At 38.8% G+C, this 15900-nt stretch overlaps 1 protein-coding gene across 11 annotated transcripts in view; it reads left to right on the top strand.

The window, feature by feature from the left end:
* Positions 1 to 15900, top strand: part of CDC27 (cell division cycle 27) — a 69057-nt gene that overhangs the window by 15659 nt on the left and 37498 nt on the right. For 6 of the 11 annotated variants that reach the window (XM_025361702.1, XM_025361700.1, XM_025361701.1 and 3 more), the window contains exons 3-8: positions 3035 to 3182; positions 5062 to 5187; positions 11742 to 11839; positions 12686 to 12840; positions 12945 to 13156; positions 15608 to 15722. In XM_025361702.1, the coding sequence (XP_025217487.1) occupies positions 3035 to 3182; positions 5062 to 5187; positions 11742 to 11839; positions 12686 to 12840; positions 12945 to 13156; positions 15608 to 15722 (854 nt within the window). Of the gene's footprint in view, positions 1 to 3034; positions 3183 to 5061; positions 5188 to 11741; positions 11840 to 12685; positions 12841 to 12944; positions 13157 to 15529; positions 15723 to 15900 lie in introns of all 11 variants that reach the window. The other 5 variants (XM_025361705.1, XM_025361703.1, XR_003116174.1 and 2 more) reach the window with 3 other exon arrangements.

Genomic DNA, 15900 nt, shown 5'->3' with positions numbered 1-15900 from the left:
CTCTTGACCTCAGGTGATCCTCCCACCTCGGCCTCCCAAAGTGCTGGGATTACAGGCTTAATTTGTTTGTTTTTTCACTTTAACAGTACATTCTGGAAATCTTTCTGTGTCTGTATTTTTCATCACATGGACATAGCATAACTTAACTAGTACATGATTGATTTCTCAATATTACTTTAAGAGTGACTTAATGGAGTCAATGCTAACTTCATTCATGATTATGAAACATATCATGGACCTTATAATTCTAATCCCATATTTTAATTAAGTCTGTAGAGAAAGGATGGTAAATAAGTGGCATGCCAATAACTGTTTCTGGATCCTGTTATTTTGATCCCTACACTTAGTAGCTAGGCCATGATCAACCTCAAGAATTTTTCTGAACGTGGCATTTGAGACAGTCATTATCCGTTAGTTGGAGTTACTGTTCTAGATGAAATCTTTGGCCGGGCGCGGTGGCTCAAGCCTTTAATCCCAGCACTTTGGGAGGCCGAGACGTGTGGATCACGAGGTCAGGAGATCGAGACCATCCTGGCTAACACGGTGAAACCCCGTCTCTACTAAAAAATACAAAAAAAAAAAAACTAGCCGGGCGAGGTGGCCGACGCCTGTAGTCCCAGCTACTCCGGAGGCTGAGGCAGGAGAAAGGCGTGGACCGGCGAGGCGGAGCTTGCAGTGAGCTGAGATCCCGCCACTGCACTCCAGCCTGGGCTACAGAGTGAGACTCCGTCTCAAAAAAAAAAAAAAAAAAAAGAAATCTTTGTCGATCCTATCCAGTAAATATGTTCTGTGCTTTTTAGATTTATGGCTGCTTACCACTGGTTCATTAATTGTGTTTGGGGTACTGTTGTCTTTTTCTGCTGCCAAGTTACTTGTGAGGAGCTTAAGAAACCACCCATGTCATAACACTTCAGATTGCTCTGGATCTACTTCATTATCTGGCAGTTTCATTACTTTTATTTATTTATTTATTTATTTATTTTTTAAACAGTCTCACTCTGTCACCCAGGCTGGAGTGCAGTGGCACGATCTCAGCTCACTGCAGTCTCTGCCTCCTGGGTTCAGGCGATTCTCCTGCCTCAGCCTCCAGAGTAGCTGGGATTACAGGCATGTGCCATCACGCCTGGCTAATTTTTGTATTTTTAGTAGAAGACGGGTTTCGCCATGTTGGCCAGGCTGGTCTTAAATTTCTGACCTCAGGTGATCTGCCTGCCTCAGCCTCCCAAAATGCTAGGATTACAGGCATGAGCCACCACTCCTGGCCAGTTTCATTATTTTTAAGTTTTGCCTAAATCACCAATCCATATTCCCGTTTGAACATATAATTTTTAAGTTATTATGCTTCATAAAGCTAATTGCAATATTACACTAAAATTACACACGCACACATACACACAAAAAGAATAGTTGGTATCTTTATGTTATTAGGGAATTTTATTGCCGTGAAAGTGGACCTACACATAATCAAATATTTGTAAACAATTGAGACAGCCTTACTATGACTGGGAGTTAAACTAGTTTGTGGGAGCCATTGTTTATTGGTATAATCAATAGTTTTTTAAAAACTTATAAGGTGAAAAGAAACCAGACCATTGTAAAATCTAGAGGAAATCCAATTTTCTAACTTAACGTAAATTAGAAGTTGTAGCTCAGTAAAATTAATAGTTTATTCCTATTGCAGTGAGCGACCCATTCTTTTTTCTTTCTGCACCTGCAGCACTAACACTACTGTACATCTCATTAAAACACATCTGCCAAAATTTCTTATCATTTACTATTTATTATTTTTTACGCTGTGGTTTCATGAAAAACCAGAAGATGGACCAGAGAAAAAGGGGTCTGTTGGTTTTTGCTTGTGCATATCTGTGACAAAAAACTTAGAAATAAAATTTCAAATTACTTTTTTATCCAAAATCTTAGAATGATGTTAACTGTTTAGAAAGATGTGGCAAGTTTGTCTTGTGCTTTACAACAGTGGTTCTCAAACTTGAGAATGCCACTGAATCACTTGAAGAGTTTGTTAGCCATGTAGATTACTGGTTCCTACTCCCAGAATTACTAATTTAGTGGGTATGAGATGGGACACAAAAATTTTCATTTCTAGAAAGTTTCCAAGTCATGCTGATACTGGTACAAGACCACACTTTGAGAGCCACTGGCTTAGAAGATCCTTCAGCTCACTGGTATTGTTACACAACCCATTTTTAGAAGCACAGTTTTGTGGTTATCCCTCTCTTTCCATCCTCTTTGTTGTTGCCTCTGTAGACCCTCATCTGGATTGTGGGGATAGAAGTGAAGTGATGATCAATTTGGTAGAGACAGACTAAATAAGGGTGAAAAATGCCACATTGCATTAAGAAGGCAGGGGTCATTTCCTAATGTAAAAAGAGGGGACAGATTGATAGACAACTCAGCTCTTCCCATTATAATGTAATTTAGTTATTGTTACTATACAAGTCTGTCAACTGAATGTTAAAATGCTGTGAGCAATCACAATTTATAATTTTTATCTTAAATATAATTTAATGTATATTTGATGTTAAAGCAAAACAAGTGTTTTTTTTTCAATCTGGTCTTTTTTAAATGTAGAAATTACTTCATATTGGTAGTTAGATTTATTTACACTCAGGTTTCTCTTGCTAATGAAATTTGACTTCTATCCTCCCAAAAGATTTATTAGAAAAATATTACCTAAAAACAAGATCCTTTACTGGCAGTCTGTTTAAAGGCAGGGGTATTTGTGTGTGTTTGCTTTTCTTAAATATTTACAGAGAATACCATGATTGTCTTCATTGTATTATTTCCTTGGTTTCTTATAGAGAAAAGTAATCAAGAGCGAAGGAACTAACTTTGCTATAAACAAACTGTTTCTCCATAATTCAAATTTGAATTAATAAGTGATTGTTTTGTGTTAAAATAGCAAGCCTAATTTTTTTTTTTTTTTTTTTTTTTGCTAAACTTGTTTATTGCATGATAAACTGATTATCATTCAAGATACTGAACAATAGCCTTTTTTAAAAATGTCTGTTTTTAGTACACTCAGAAGAAGCCTTGTTTTTACTGGCAACCTGTTATTACCGCTCAGGAAAGGCATATAAAGCTTATAGACTGTTGAAAGGACACAGTTGTACTACACCACAATGCAAATACCTGCTTGCAAAATGTTGTGTTGATCTCAGCAAGTAAGTTTTAAAATATTTTCTAGCTATTTTGTTTTACTTACACTGTTGAATTTTGGATAAAATTCTTTTCAGATTAAACTCTGATTCCCTTTCTTCCCTCTTTTTCATCTGTTTCAGTAACATTTGAAATGTTTGCACTGTTGCCTATGCTATTATTTATATTATGGAGATTTCGTTGTTATGGTAATAAATAATAGAGTTTAACTCTGGAGAAACTTAAGTTACAACTGATTCTTATTGGTTTCTTAAATGATCACAAATATTTCGTTTTCTTTGCTTTCAGTGTTAGACCAATTTGAATAAGCCTAAAAACCCACCAGTTCACTTGAGATTAACACCCTTGTGTTTAGGTGATTGTAGTTTCCTTTTTAAGATCATTTTGTTGAGTACTTCTTTTGCACATTATAGTTAAACCAAGTCAGCTGTCCCTATACCAAATTTGGAGGCATTTAGAGATACAGATAGTTAGGTTCTGTTAAATTATTTTCTGTACTGTAAGAGATGGAATAATGGTAAAAGGGACTAAACGGTCACATGTGTAAACGGTGTTAGATATTTGTAAAAGCCTGTATGTATAATTGGCTTGTAGGTTTACAAGGGGGGAGATACAAGTAAGTCTCACCATAGATTGATCAATAACTCTATTATCTGTCCAGTGACTAATTGATGACTTTTTAATTAAAGCTAGCTCAAATACCTGAAATTTCTGAGACATTTGTTATTGAATTATTTTTAAATTTCAAAGATCCTAATGTTGAATTCTTAAAAATCTTTCTTATGTAATTTGCCAGTTCCTTCTTTTTTTTCTTTTTTTTAGAGAAAGGGTCCTGCTCTGTTGCTCAGGCTGGAGTGCAGTGGGGTGATCATGGCTCACTGCAGTCCCCCATCTGGGCCTAAGCGATCCTCCCATCTCAGCCTCCCACGTAGCTGGAGCTGCAGACACGTGTCACTACACCTGGCTAATTTTCTTATTTTTTGTATAGATGTGGTCTCACTATGTTGCTCAAGCTGGTTTCGAACTCTTGGGTTCAAGCTATCCTCCCACCTTGGCCTCCCGCAGTACTGGGGTTATAGGCGTGAGCCACTGTGCCTGGCCTAAGTGTGCGATTTTTAATTAAAATATGTTAGTCTTGTTTAATTTGCATATACATTTCTATTTTAAGGAAGTAAAAAGGACCACCATGTTTGTTAATGAAGAACATTTATATTTTCTCCCCCAGTATAATAATAATCTTCTGTTCCTTCTGACATGAGTAATGAATATGTTGCTCAGACTGGATTTGTACATACAGAGACTAAATGTAACTGATTCTGTTTTTAACGGTAAAAGTGAAATTTTAAGATCATAAATTTCCAGCCTCTCAAATAATTCTAAGTACGTGTTTGCCACTATCCTAATTTAAAAAAAAATTTTTTTTTACAATAAACAAATTTTCCAGGTGCAGTGTCTCATGCTTGTGATCCCATGAGATGAGAGGATTGCATGAGCCCAGGAGTTTGAAACCAGCCTGGTCAACATAGTGAGACCCTGTCTCTACAAAAAATTTAAAAATTAGCTGGGTGTAGTGGTGTGCACCTGTAGTCCCAGCTACTCACTGATGCAGGAAGATCACCCAAGTCCAGGAATTTGAGGCCATAGTGAACTATGATTGTACTACTGCACTCTAGCCTGGGTAACAAAGCGAGAACCCATCTCTTTAAAGAAAGAAAGAAAAGGAGAGAGAGAGAGAGGGAGAGATGAAGGAAGGAAGGGAAAGAGAGAGAGAGAGAAAGAAAATTTGTGTCTCCATAATTAAATGCACTTTGGTAATGAAGAATATGTTTACATGAACTGCTTTTTATATTAGTTTTTAAAAATCTTTAAATTTGTATTTTAAAGGCTTGCAGAAGGGGAACAAATCTTATCTGGTGGAGTGTTTAATAAGCAGAAAAGCCATGACGATATTGTTACTGAGTTTGGTGATTCAGCTTGCTTTACTCTTTCGTTGTTGGGACATGTATATTGGTAAGTAAGAAAGATTCAAACTGTCAGAAAAGCATTTCCATACAAGAATGTTTTATAGTTTAAAAAACCTATGTTGATCGGTGTTTATCAAATATTACTTGGCTGAGTAGTATATAATCTGATTTTACGACCTTATTAAAATAGCAGAGATGTTAATCTAATTTTAGATTCTCCACTTAGCCTTACTGATAATAGCTACAGCAGCCCTGCCTAACAATTGATCATACATGTTAGGTTTTTTTGTTTGTTTGTTTGTTTGTTTGTTTGAGATGGAGTTTTACTCTTATCATCCAGGCTGGGGTGCAATGGCACAATCTCAGTTCACTGCAACCTCCACCTCCCGGGTTCAAGCGATTCTCCTGCCTCAGCCTCCCAAGTAGCTGGGGTTACAGGTGCCCGACACCACGCCCAGCTAATTTTTGTAGTTTTGGTAGACAGGGTTTTACCATATTGGCCAGGCTGGTTTTGAACTCCTGACCTGAGGTGATCCACCTGCCTCAGCCTCCCAAAGTGCTGGGATTACAGGTGTGAGCCACTGTGCCCAGCCCCGTGTTAGTTTTTTGTACCTTGGGTGAAAAGAGTGTCTTTGTATGATCTACTGAGGAAATAGAAGAAAAGATAGCCAGGTGCATTGTCTCATGTCTGTAATCTCAACACTTTGGGAGGTGGAGATAGGAGGATCACTTGAGGCCAGGAGTTCAAGACTAGCCTGGGCAGGGTACCAAGACCCCATCTCTACAAAAAAATAAAAAATTAGCTGGGTGTGTTGGCACATGCCTGTATTCCCAGCTACTCAGGAGACTGAGGTGGAGGATCTCTTGAGCCCAGGAGGTTGAAGTTGCGGCGAGCTGTGATTGTGCCACTGCACTCCAGCCTGGGTAACAGAGCAAGACCCTGTTTCAAAAAAAAAAAAAGAACAACAACAAGTAACTCTGCCCATCTGCCCATGGGAATGCTTCCCATGTGTAAATGTTTTCTGTTGTCACTTCTTCCCTGTGGGGACTGGGGACTGCTTGTCTAAAGAACTAGGATAGCATCTGTTTTAAGATAAATTGAGGCTAGTTTGAATAGTGGTTGTTTTTCAAAACCTTGAAAATGTGTTTCTGAACGGAATACATTATTTGACTAAGTTTGGGGGCCCATTTTCAGGTGTAACAGTGGTATGTTTAGCCATTAATACCACTCTTTCAAACAGGAGTAACCAAAGACATAATATCAATATATTCATTTACCTTCAGGACTGAGAATAATGAATTTAGTTCATGCAACTATGATTCTTCTTGTCATTTAGTCAAGAAACTTTGAGATTCATTCCCATTATAGCTAAACACACTTGGCACTGGGAATATAAAGATAAATAACTCACAGTCCCCACTCTCAAAGGTTTATAGTAGAGTAGGAGAAGAGAAACAGTAAACAAAAGTTTGTAAGTGTGATATAGTGAAATGTATATATTTGGTCTTTGACCTCATTTCCTCTTATACACTTAGAAACTCCAAAGTGATATCTTTTTGTATGCAAACAAATTGACTGGTAGCCGGCATTCCCTGGGTAGCTTCAGGATAGGGGCTGGCAGCAAAAGATCAAGGCAGGATTAGAGGGTTGGGACTTTTCATCCCCACCCCCTAACCTCCCAGGAGGTGAGAGGAGCTGAAGATTAAATTTCACCAGTAAATTGATAATAAGATTATCACCAACAGCTAATGGTTTAATCAGTAATGCCTATGTAATGAAGCCTCCATAAAAACTCAAAAGGACAGGATTCAGAAAGCTGAACACATGGAGGTTCCTGGCAGGTGGCTTGCCTGGAGAGGCCATGGAAGGTCCACACCCCCCTTTCCCCATGCCTCACCCTACGCACTCTTCATCTCTATCCTTTGTAATATCTTTTATAAGTCAACTGCTCTAGCAAGTTCATCAAACCTGAGTAGAGCATTGTGGGAATCCCAATTTATAGCTAGTTGATCAGAAGTTCCTTAGGCCCAGACTCGTGACTGGTTTCTGAAGGTGAGGCAGGGCAGTCTTGAAGACTGAGGCCTTAACCTGTGGGACCTGAGGCTGTCTACAGGTAGATGGTGTCAGAATTGAATTAGCGGACATTCAGCTGGTGTTTGGTGCTTGGTGTGTTTGGGGGGGAAAAAAAACCCAGACATTTGGTCACAGAAGTGTTCTGTGTTGATGATTGTTATTGTTGAGAGAGAACAGGAAAAAACAAAATGTTGCTTTTTCCACACTCAGAGTTAGTTTTTATTATCACATTAAAAGTTCTGTCATGAAATTTGAGCAGTATATTGTTCAAATGAGAGAATAATTAGTCCTGCCTGATTAAGAAGGGGGTTATGGTAACTAGGAAAGACTTGATAGAAAAAGTTTGACATCTCATATCTATACAGTGACTTCAGAGGAAAATAGATGTTTGAAGACTACAAATTATTTGAGAGGAGTGATGTACAAAAACAGGAGGGTAGACAATTTATGAAAGAAGTTGTCAAAATTTTAATAAGGAATGTTGGAGAAATAATCCTAAAGAGCATCATATTTTTATTTTTAGAAAATTAACTAAAATGAAGTAGTATAAATATTACTCTGTTTAAAAGAGTTGCATTAGATGATAAAAAGTCACACATGGATAAGAAAATCTCAAAACATTTGGAAATTAAACCACCTCATCAAGACCCACATCAGAGTGTCTATGCAGAGGACCCAGGCTCCGGCTGTGGCTACAACATAGGACTTTTATACAAGAAAAATAAAGTGAATTAAGCCTGAAAACAAAACAAAACAAAAAACCTGATCATTTATGCTATATTTAAAGCATTTAAATCACTTTCAGAATTACCACTGGGAGTGTTATATTAAAAATTAAGGACAAGTGTGGTGGGTCACGCCTATAATTCCAGCATTTTGGGAGGCTGTGGTGGGCAGATCACTTGAGCTCATGAGTTGGAGACCTGCCTGGGCAACATGGCAAAACCCCATCACTACAAAAATACAAAAAGGCCAGGTGCGGTGGCTCCCACCTGTAATCCCAGCATTTTGGAAGTTCAAGACAGGTAAATCACCTGAGCCCATGAGTTCAAGACCCGCCTGGGCATCATGGCGAAACCTGGTCTCTACAAAATATGCAAAAATTAGCCAGATATGGTGGTGCGCACCTATAGTTCCAGCTGCTCAGGAGGCTGAGGTAGGAGGATGGCTTTAGCCTAGGAAGTAAAGGTGGCAGTGAACCAAGATCATGCCACTGCACTTCAGCCTGTATGATAGAGCCAGACCTTGTCCCCCACCAAAAAAAAAAAAAAAAATTAAGAATAATTAACCTCTACGCAAATAAACTAGAAAACCTAGAAGAAATGGATAATTTCCTGGACACTTACACTCTCCCAAGGCTAAACCAGGAAGAAGTTGAATCCCTGAATAGACCAATAGCAGGCTCTGAAATTGAGGCAATAATTAATAGCCTAGCAACCAAAAAAAGTCGAGGACCGGATGGATTCATAGCCGAATTCTACCAGAGGTACAAGGAGTTGGTACCATTCCTTCTGAAACTATTCCAATCAATAGAAAAAGAGGGAATCCTCCCTAACTCATTTTACGAGGCCAACATCCTGATACCAAAACCTGACAGAGATACAACTAAAAAAGAGAATTTTAGACCTATATCCCTGATGAACATCGATGCAAATAAAACCGATATCCCTGATGAACATTGATGCAATAAAATACTGGCAAACTGAATCCAGCAGCACATCAAAAAGCTTATCCACCATGATCAAGTGGGCTTCATCCCTGGGATGCAAGGCTGGTTCAACATATGCAAATCAATAAACATGATCCAGCATATCAACAGAACCAAAGACAAAAACCACATGATTATCTCAATAGATGCAGAAAAGGCCTTTGACAAAATTCAACAGCCCTTCATGCTAAAAACTCTCAATAAATTCGGTATTGATGAAATGTATCTCAAAATAATAAGAGCTATTTATGACAAACCCACAGCCAATATCATACTGAATGGGCAAAAAGTGGAAGCATTCCCTTTGAAAACTGGCACGAGACAGGGATGCCCTCTCTCGTCACTCCTGTTTAACATAGTGTTGGAAGTTCTGGCTAGGGCATTCAAGCAAGAGAAAGAAATAAAGGTGTTCAGTTAGGAAAAGAAGAAGTCAAATTGTCCCTTTTTGCAGATGACATGATTGTATATTTAGAAAACCCTATCGTCTCAGCTCAAAATCTCCTCAAGCTGATAAGCAACTTCAGCAAAGTCTCAGGATACAAAATCAATGTACAAAAATCACAAGCATTCTTATACACCAGTAACAGACAAACAGAGAGCCAAATCATGAATGAACTCCCATTCACAGTAGCTTCAAAGAGAATAAAATACCTAGGAATCCAACTTACAAGGGATGTAAAGGACCTCTTCAAGGAGAACTACAAACTACTGCTCAGTGAAATAAAAGAGGACACAAACAAATGGAAGAACATACCATGCTCATGGATAGGAAGAATCAATATTGTGAAAATGGCCATACTGCCCAAGGTAATTTATAGATTCAATGCCATCCCCATTAAGCTACCAATGACTTTCTTCACAGAATTGGAAAAGACTGCTTTAAAGTTCATATGGAACCAAAAAAGACCCCGCATTGCCAAGACGACAATCCTAAGCCAAAAGAACAAAGCTGGAGGCATCATGCTACCTGACTTCAAACTATCCTACAAGGCTACAGTAACCAAAACAGCATGGTACTGCTACTAAAACAGAGATATAGACCAATGGAACAGAACAGAGTCCTCAGAAATAATACCACACATCTACAGCCATCTGATCTTTGACAAACCTGACAAAAACAAGAAATGGGGAAAGGATTCCCTGTTTAATAAATGGTGCTGGGAAAATTGGCTAGCCGTAAGTAGAAAGCTGAAACTGGATCCTTTCTTTACTCCTTATACGAAAATTAATTCAAGATGGATTAGAGACTTACATGTTAGACCTAAAACCATAAAAACCCTAGAAGAAAACCTAGGTAATACCATTCAGGACATAGGCATGGGCAAGGACTTCATGTCTAAAACACCAAAAGCAACAGCAACAAAAGCCAGAATTGACAAATGGGATCTAATTAAACTAAAGAGCTTCTGCACAGCAAAAGAAACTACCAGCAGAGTGAACAGGCAACCTACAGAATGGGAGAAAATTTTTGCATCTACTCATCTGACAAAGGGCTAATATCCAGAACCTATAAAGAACTCAATCCAATTTACAAGAAAAAAACAAACAACCCCATCAAAAAGTGGGCAAAGGATATGAACAGACACTTCTCAAAAGAAGACATTCATACAGCCAACAGACACATGAAAAAGTGCTCATCATCACTCGCCATCAGAGAAATGCAAATCAAAACCACAATGAGATACCATCTCGCACCAGTTAGAATGGCAGTCAAAAAATCAGGAAACAACAGGTGCTGGAGAGGATGTGGAAAAATAGGAACACTTTTACACTGTTGGTGGGACTGTAAACTAGTTCAACCATTGTGGAAAACCGTGTGGCGATTCCTCCAGGATCTAGAATGAGAAATACCATTTGACCCAGCCATCCCATTACTGGGGATATACCCAAAGGATTATAAGTCATGCTGCTATAAAGACACATGCACACGTATGTTTATTGTGGCACTATTCACAATAGCAAAGACTTGGAATCAACCAAAATGTCCATCAGTGACAGACTGGATTAAGAAAATGTGGCACATACACACCATGGAATACTATGCAGCCATAAAAAAGGATGAGTTTGTGTCCTTTGTAGGGACATGGATGCAGCTGGAAACCATCATTCTGAGCAAACTATTGCAAGAACAGAAAACCAAATACCACATGTTCTCACTCATAGGTGGGAACTGAACAATGAGATCACTTGGACACAGGAAGGGGAGCATCACACACCGGGTCCTATTGTGGGGAGGGGGGAGGGGGAGGGATAGCATTAGGAAATATACCTAATGTTGATGACGAGTTAATGGGTGCAGTACAGCAACATGGCCCATGTATACATATGTAACAAACTTGCACGTTGTGCACATGTACCCTAGAACTTAAAGTATAATTTTTTTTAAATTACCCTAATTTGAATAATTACATAATGTATACATGTATCAAAACATCACATTGTACCCATAAATGTGTACAATTATTTATGTGTCGATAAAAAGTAATACAGTTTAAAAAAAAAAAAAAAGAATACTGAAGAATTTCGGTGTTTTTCACATCTCCCTCAATAACTCTAGTATCTGACAGGAAGTTTAAAGTAGTAGTAACATTCAAGAAGGCAATGATAGTTTATTTTGTAAGCATTTCTTTTGATTCGTGTTCTGTTTACTTTCACTTGATTTGGAGATTAGCAGATAGGAGAAATTGGTAATTTAGAGAAGCATCACGAAGAGTGCTCTCCGAACTTCTGTAACTTTTACCTAATTTTTTGTACTAAAAGTTTATGATAAAAGTTTTGAGGTTTGTAGCTTATTTAATCTACTTGTTTCTCTCCACAGCAAGACAGATCGGCTTGCCAAAGGATCAGAATGTTACCAAAAGAGCCTTAGTTTAAATCCTTTCCTCTGGTCTCCTTTTGAATCATTATGTGAAATAGGTAGGTGGGTGGGGTTGAGAGGTGGGTGGGTTCCCATCTCCTCTTCTTTTTTCCCTGCTACTTAATTTTTGGAGAGCAATACAGATCATCTACCCCCAAGAAAAATATTTTTCCAAGTTAAAATTGAAAATAAAAAATAAGTTAGAATCATAGGTATGTTTCAAGAATCATATAACTGAAAATTACACAAAGATTTAATCCAGTAGATTCTTCTGTTTAGCCCATCTACTTTCAAGTATCTAGTGTCCTCTAGAATGAGTTATATTGTGTGTTTAACACTAGCTAAAATTGCTTTCTGAATAAGAAAATTAATAGAATTTCTAATGCAATTAATAGAATGCCTGGAGCAGAAACTTATAGTTTCTGAACAGTATAGGGAGAGAATATCTCAGTACATTTGGCCTAGGATACATAAAGGACCATTTTTCAGCATTGTTGCATCTATGTATATATAGAAGGGCTTCAACCTTTACTGTAAAGTATGATGTAAAGTATGATGGGTTTTAACTCTTCAACCTCATCTCCTACTTTGAGAAAAATGAGACCCAGTTATTTTCAGCTTTAAAGCAAACACAGAAATCTGCATTTTTCTGTGATTTGTTGTATTTAAAATTAGTGTTCTTGTAGTTTATTTTCTAAATTTACAGCTTTGTCTTACTGGTACACTTTTATGATACATTGATAGATGGGCTTTTAGGGGGTAAATTTGATTAGCAGAAGTGGACAGGAGAATTTAAAATTTTGGATAAGGCCTATTTCCTGTTTCCACTAACTTATGCATACTTGAAAAAAATGTAATCCTCACTTCCTCGGAGACAAACTTTTTTTTTTTTTTTGTCTTCACAGGTGAAAAGCCAGATCCTGACCAAACATTTAAATTCACATCTTTTCAGAACTTTAGCAACTGTCTGCCCAACTCTTGCACAACACAAGTACCTAATCATAGTTTATCTCACAGACAGCCTGAGACAGTTCTTACGGAAACACCCCAGGACACAATTGTAAGTGTCTTATATTCTAGTGTTCAAAATATTATGAAACTACAAAGAATGATCTGAACTAAATAATATATTGTGAATGACTTGGTAGAAATTTTCTGTTTCAGGAATTAAACAGATTGAATTTAGAATCTTCCAATTCAAAGTACTCCTTGAATACAGATTCCTCAGTGTCTTATATTGATTCAGCTGTAATTTCACCTGATACTGTCCCACTGGGAACAGGAACTTCCATATTATCTAAACAGGTTCAAAATAAACCAAAAACTGGTCGAAGTTTATTAGGAGGACCAGCAGCTCTTAGCCCATTAACCCCAAGGTAAGTCAAACAAGATACTTTCAAATGTGCTATAGTACTAAATGATCTTATAATAACTCATATTGTTTGTAATGCAGATTATTACAATGGCAACTTCTAAATCAGTATGGGAACAGGGGCATTGTGTTTTCAGAAAATGAAGTAAAAAACAGCACATGATGATGTTGACAGGCGCGGTGGCTCACGCCTGTAATCCCAGCACTTTGGGAGGCCAAGGCAGGCAGATCACCTGAGGTCAGGAGTTCGAGACCAGCCTGGCCAACATGGTGAAACCCTGTCTCTACTAAAAATATAAAAATTAGCTGGGCGTGGTGGTGGGCGCCTGTAATCCCAGCTACTCGGGAGGCTGAGACAGGAGAATTGCTTGAACCCAGGAGGCGGAGGTTGCAGTGAGCCGAGATGGAGCCACTACACTCCAGCCTGGGTAACAGAGCAAGACTCTGACTCAAAAAAAATTGATACTAAGTATTGGATTGGCCGGGCGCGGTGGCTCACACCTGTAATCCCAGCACTTTGGGAGACCGAGGTGGGCGGATCACGAGGTCAGGAGATCAAGACCATCCTGGCCAACATGGCGAAACCCCATCTCTACTAAAAATACAAAAAATTAGTTGGGCATGGTGGCATGCTTCTATAGATCCAGCTACTCGGGAGGCTGAGGCAAGAGAATCACTTGTACCCAGGAGGCAGAGGTTGCAGTGAGCTGAGATGGCGCCACTGACTCCAGCCTAGGAGACAGGACAAGACTCCATCTCAAAAAAAAAAATTGGAGAAAAATGTAAAACTCTTAAATTAGGTAGTAAACACATTAAGAAATACTATCTATGGCTGTGCATTATTGGATAGCAGTGAGCCTCATGAAATGTTACAATCAGAGCACCATTGGTTGCTATTAAAATGTTCTTTTCCAAAACATGGTGGAAATTTGACACCTACCGTTTTTTGTTTGAGACAGCATCTCACTCTGTCACCCAGGTTAGAGTGCAATGGCACAATCATAGCTCACTGCAGCCTCAAATTCCTGGGCTCAAGCGATCCTCCCGCCTCAGACTCCTGAGTAGCTAGGACTGCAGGCACATGCCAACACACCTGGCTAATTTTTTAAGTTTTTTTGTAGAGATGGGGTCTTGCTGTGTTGCTCAAGCTGATCTGGAACTCCTGACCTCTAGTGATCCTCCTGCCATGGCCTCCCAAAGTGCTAGGATTACCGTGAGCCACTGAACCTAGCTGTCACACCTATTAATATAAAATATTTTATCAAAATTAATAGTAGTATATGTATGTATAAATACAGGAACTCAGCCCAGAGGATACATATCCAAAAGTATCAAAATGAAAAATGATGTGCTAGAACGGGTTGGGCATGGTGGCTCATGCCTGTAATCCCAGCACTTTGGGAGGCTGAGGTGAGCAGATCACCTGAGACCAGGAGCTCAAGACCAGTCTGGCCCACATGGTAAAACCCTATCTCTACTAAAATTACAAAAATTAGCCAGGTATGGTGACAGATACGTGTAATCCCAGGTAGTTGGGAGGCTGAGGCACAAGAATCGTTTGAACCCAGCAGATGGAGGTTACAGTGAGCTGAGATCATGCCACTGCACTCCAGCCTGGGCAACAGAGCAAGACTCTGTCTCAAAAAAAAAAAAAAAATATATATATATATATATATATACACTAGAAGAAATTCTATGAATCGGGTCCTGAGGCCAGGGAACTACTAAAATAGTGTGACCATGAGATTACCACTCTGGAGAGTTATAGTTATCTAATGGTCTCTAGAGACATTTTCTCTAGTTGTGTCTAAATCCCATAAATTCCAAGAATTTGAAGTAATCTGATCATTTGGATCTTAGATTTTTTTTTTTTTTTTTTTTTTGATGAGGGGGTTTTTTTCTCTGTCGCCCAGGCTGGAGTGCTGTGGCCGGATCTCAGCTCACTGCAAGCTCCGCCTCCCGGGTTCCCGCCATTCTCCTGCCTCAGCCTCCCGAGTAGCTGGGACTGCAGGCGCCCGCCACCTCGCCCGGCTAGTTTTTTGTATTTTTAGTAGAGACGGGGTTTCACCGTGTTAGCCAGGATGGTCTCGATCTCCTGACCTCGTGATCCGCCCGTCTCGGCCTCCCAAAGTGCTGGGATTACAGGCTTGAGCCACCGCGCCCGGCCGGCTGGATCTTAGATTTATAAAGCTACTCTTCTTTATTTCTAATAAATCTCCTGAGATCAGTAATTGTTGCTCACTGTAGTTCCTTGTTTGATAGCTTTTTTTAGTTTTAGTTATGGTGGGTGGAATAGTCTATATTCACAGCTTATTTTTAATCTGCCCCTCAGATCCTCACTGTCCCTAAGACTGATTTGCCATTCTCTTCCTTTTAGACCTTCTAATTTAAGTATACTGCTGCTTTATATATGCCTTGATGACTTTTTGACACCTTGATTTCAACCTCTTCTCAGTTTTGGGATTTTGCCATTAGAAACCCCAAGTCCTGGAGATGGATCCTATTTACAAAACTACACTAATACACCTTCTGTAATTGACGTGCCATCCACCGGAGCCCCTTCAAAAAAGGTATTTTCCATGTAAAATGCAGTTTGGGTATTGATTAAAGCAACTTGTTTATTTTAATATTTTAAAGGTAATTTCAGGGAAAATCTAACTTTATATAATTGCTTTTGCCTTAGATTTGTTGATCTAAATATAAAAGAATGTCATTGTTGTAGCCTCTTGGTTATAGTAGGAGGCAGAC

The sequence above is a fragment of the Theropithecus gelada genome, chromosome 16, assembly GCF_003255815.1.
Source record: "Theropithecus gelada isolate Dixy chromosome 16, Tgel_1.0, whole genome shotgun sequence".
Lineage (NCBI taxonomy): Eukaryota > Metazoa > Chordata > Mammalia > Primates > Cercopithecidae > Theropithecus > Theropithecus gelada.
This window is presented reverse-complemented; position numbering and strand designations above follow the sequence as displayed.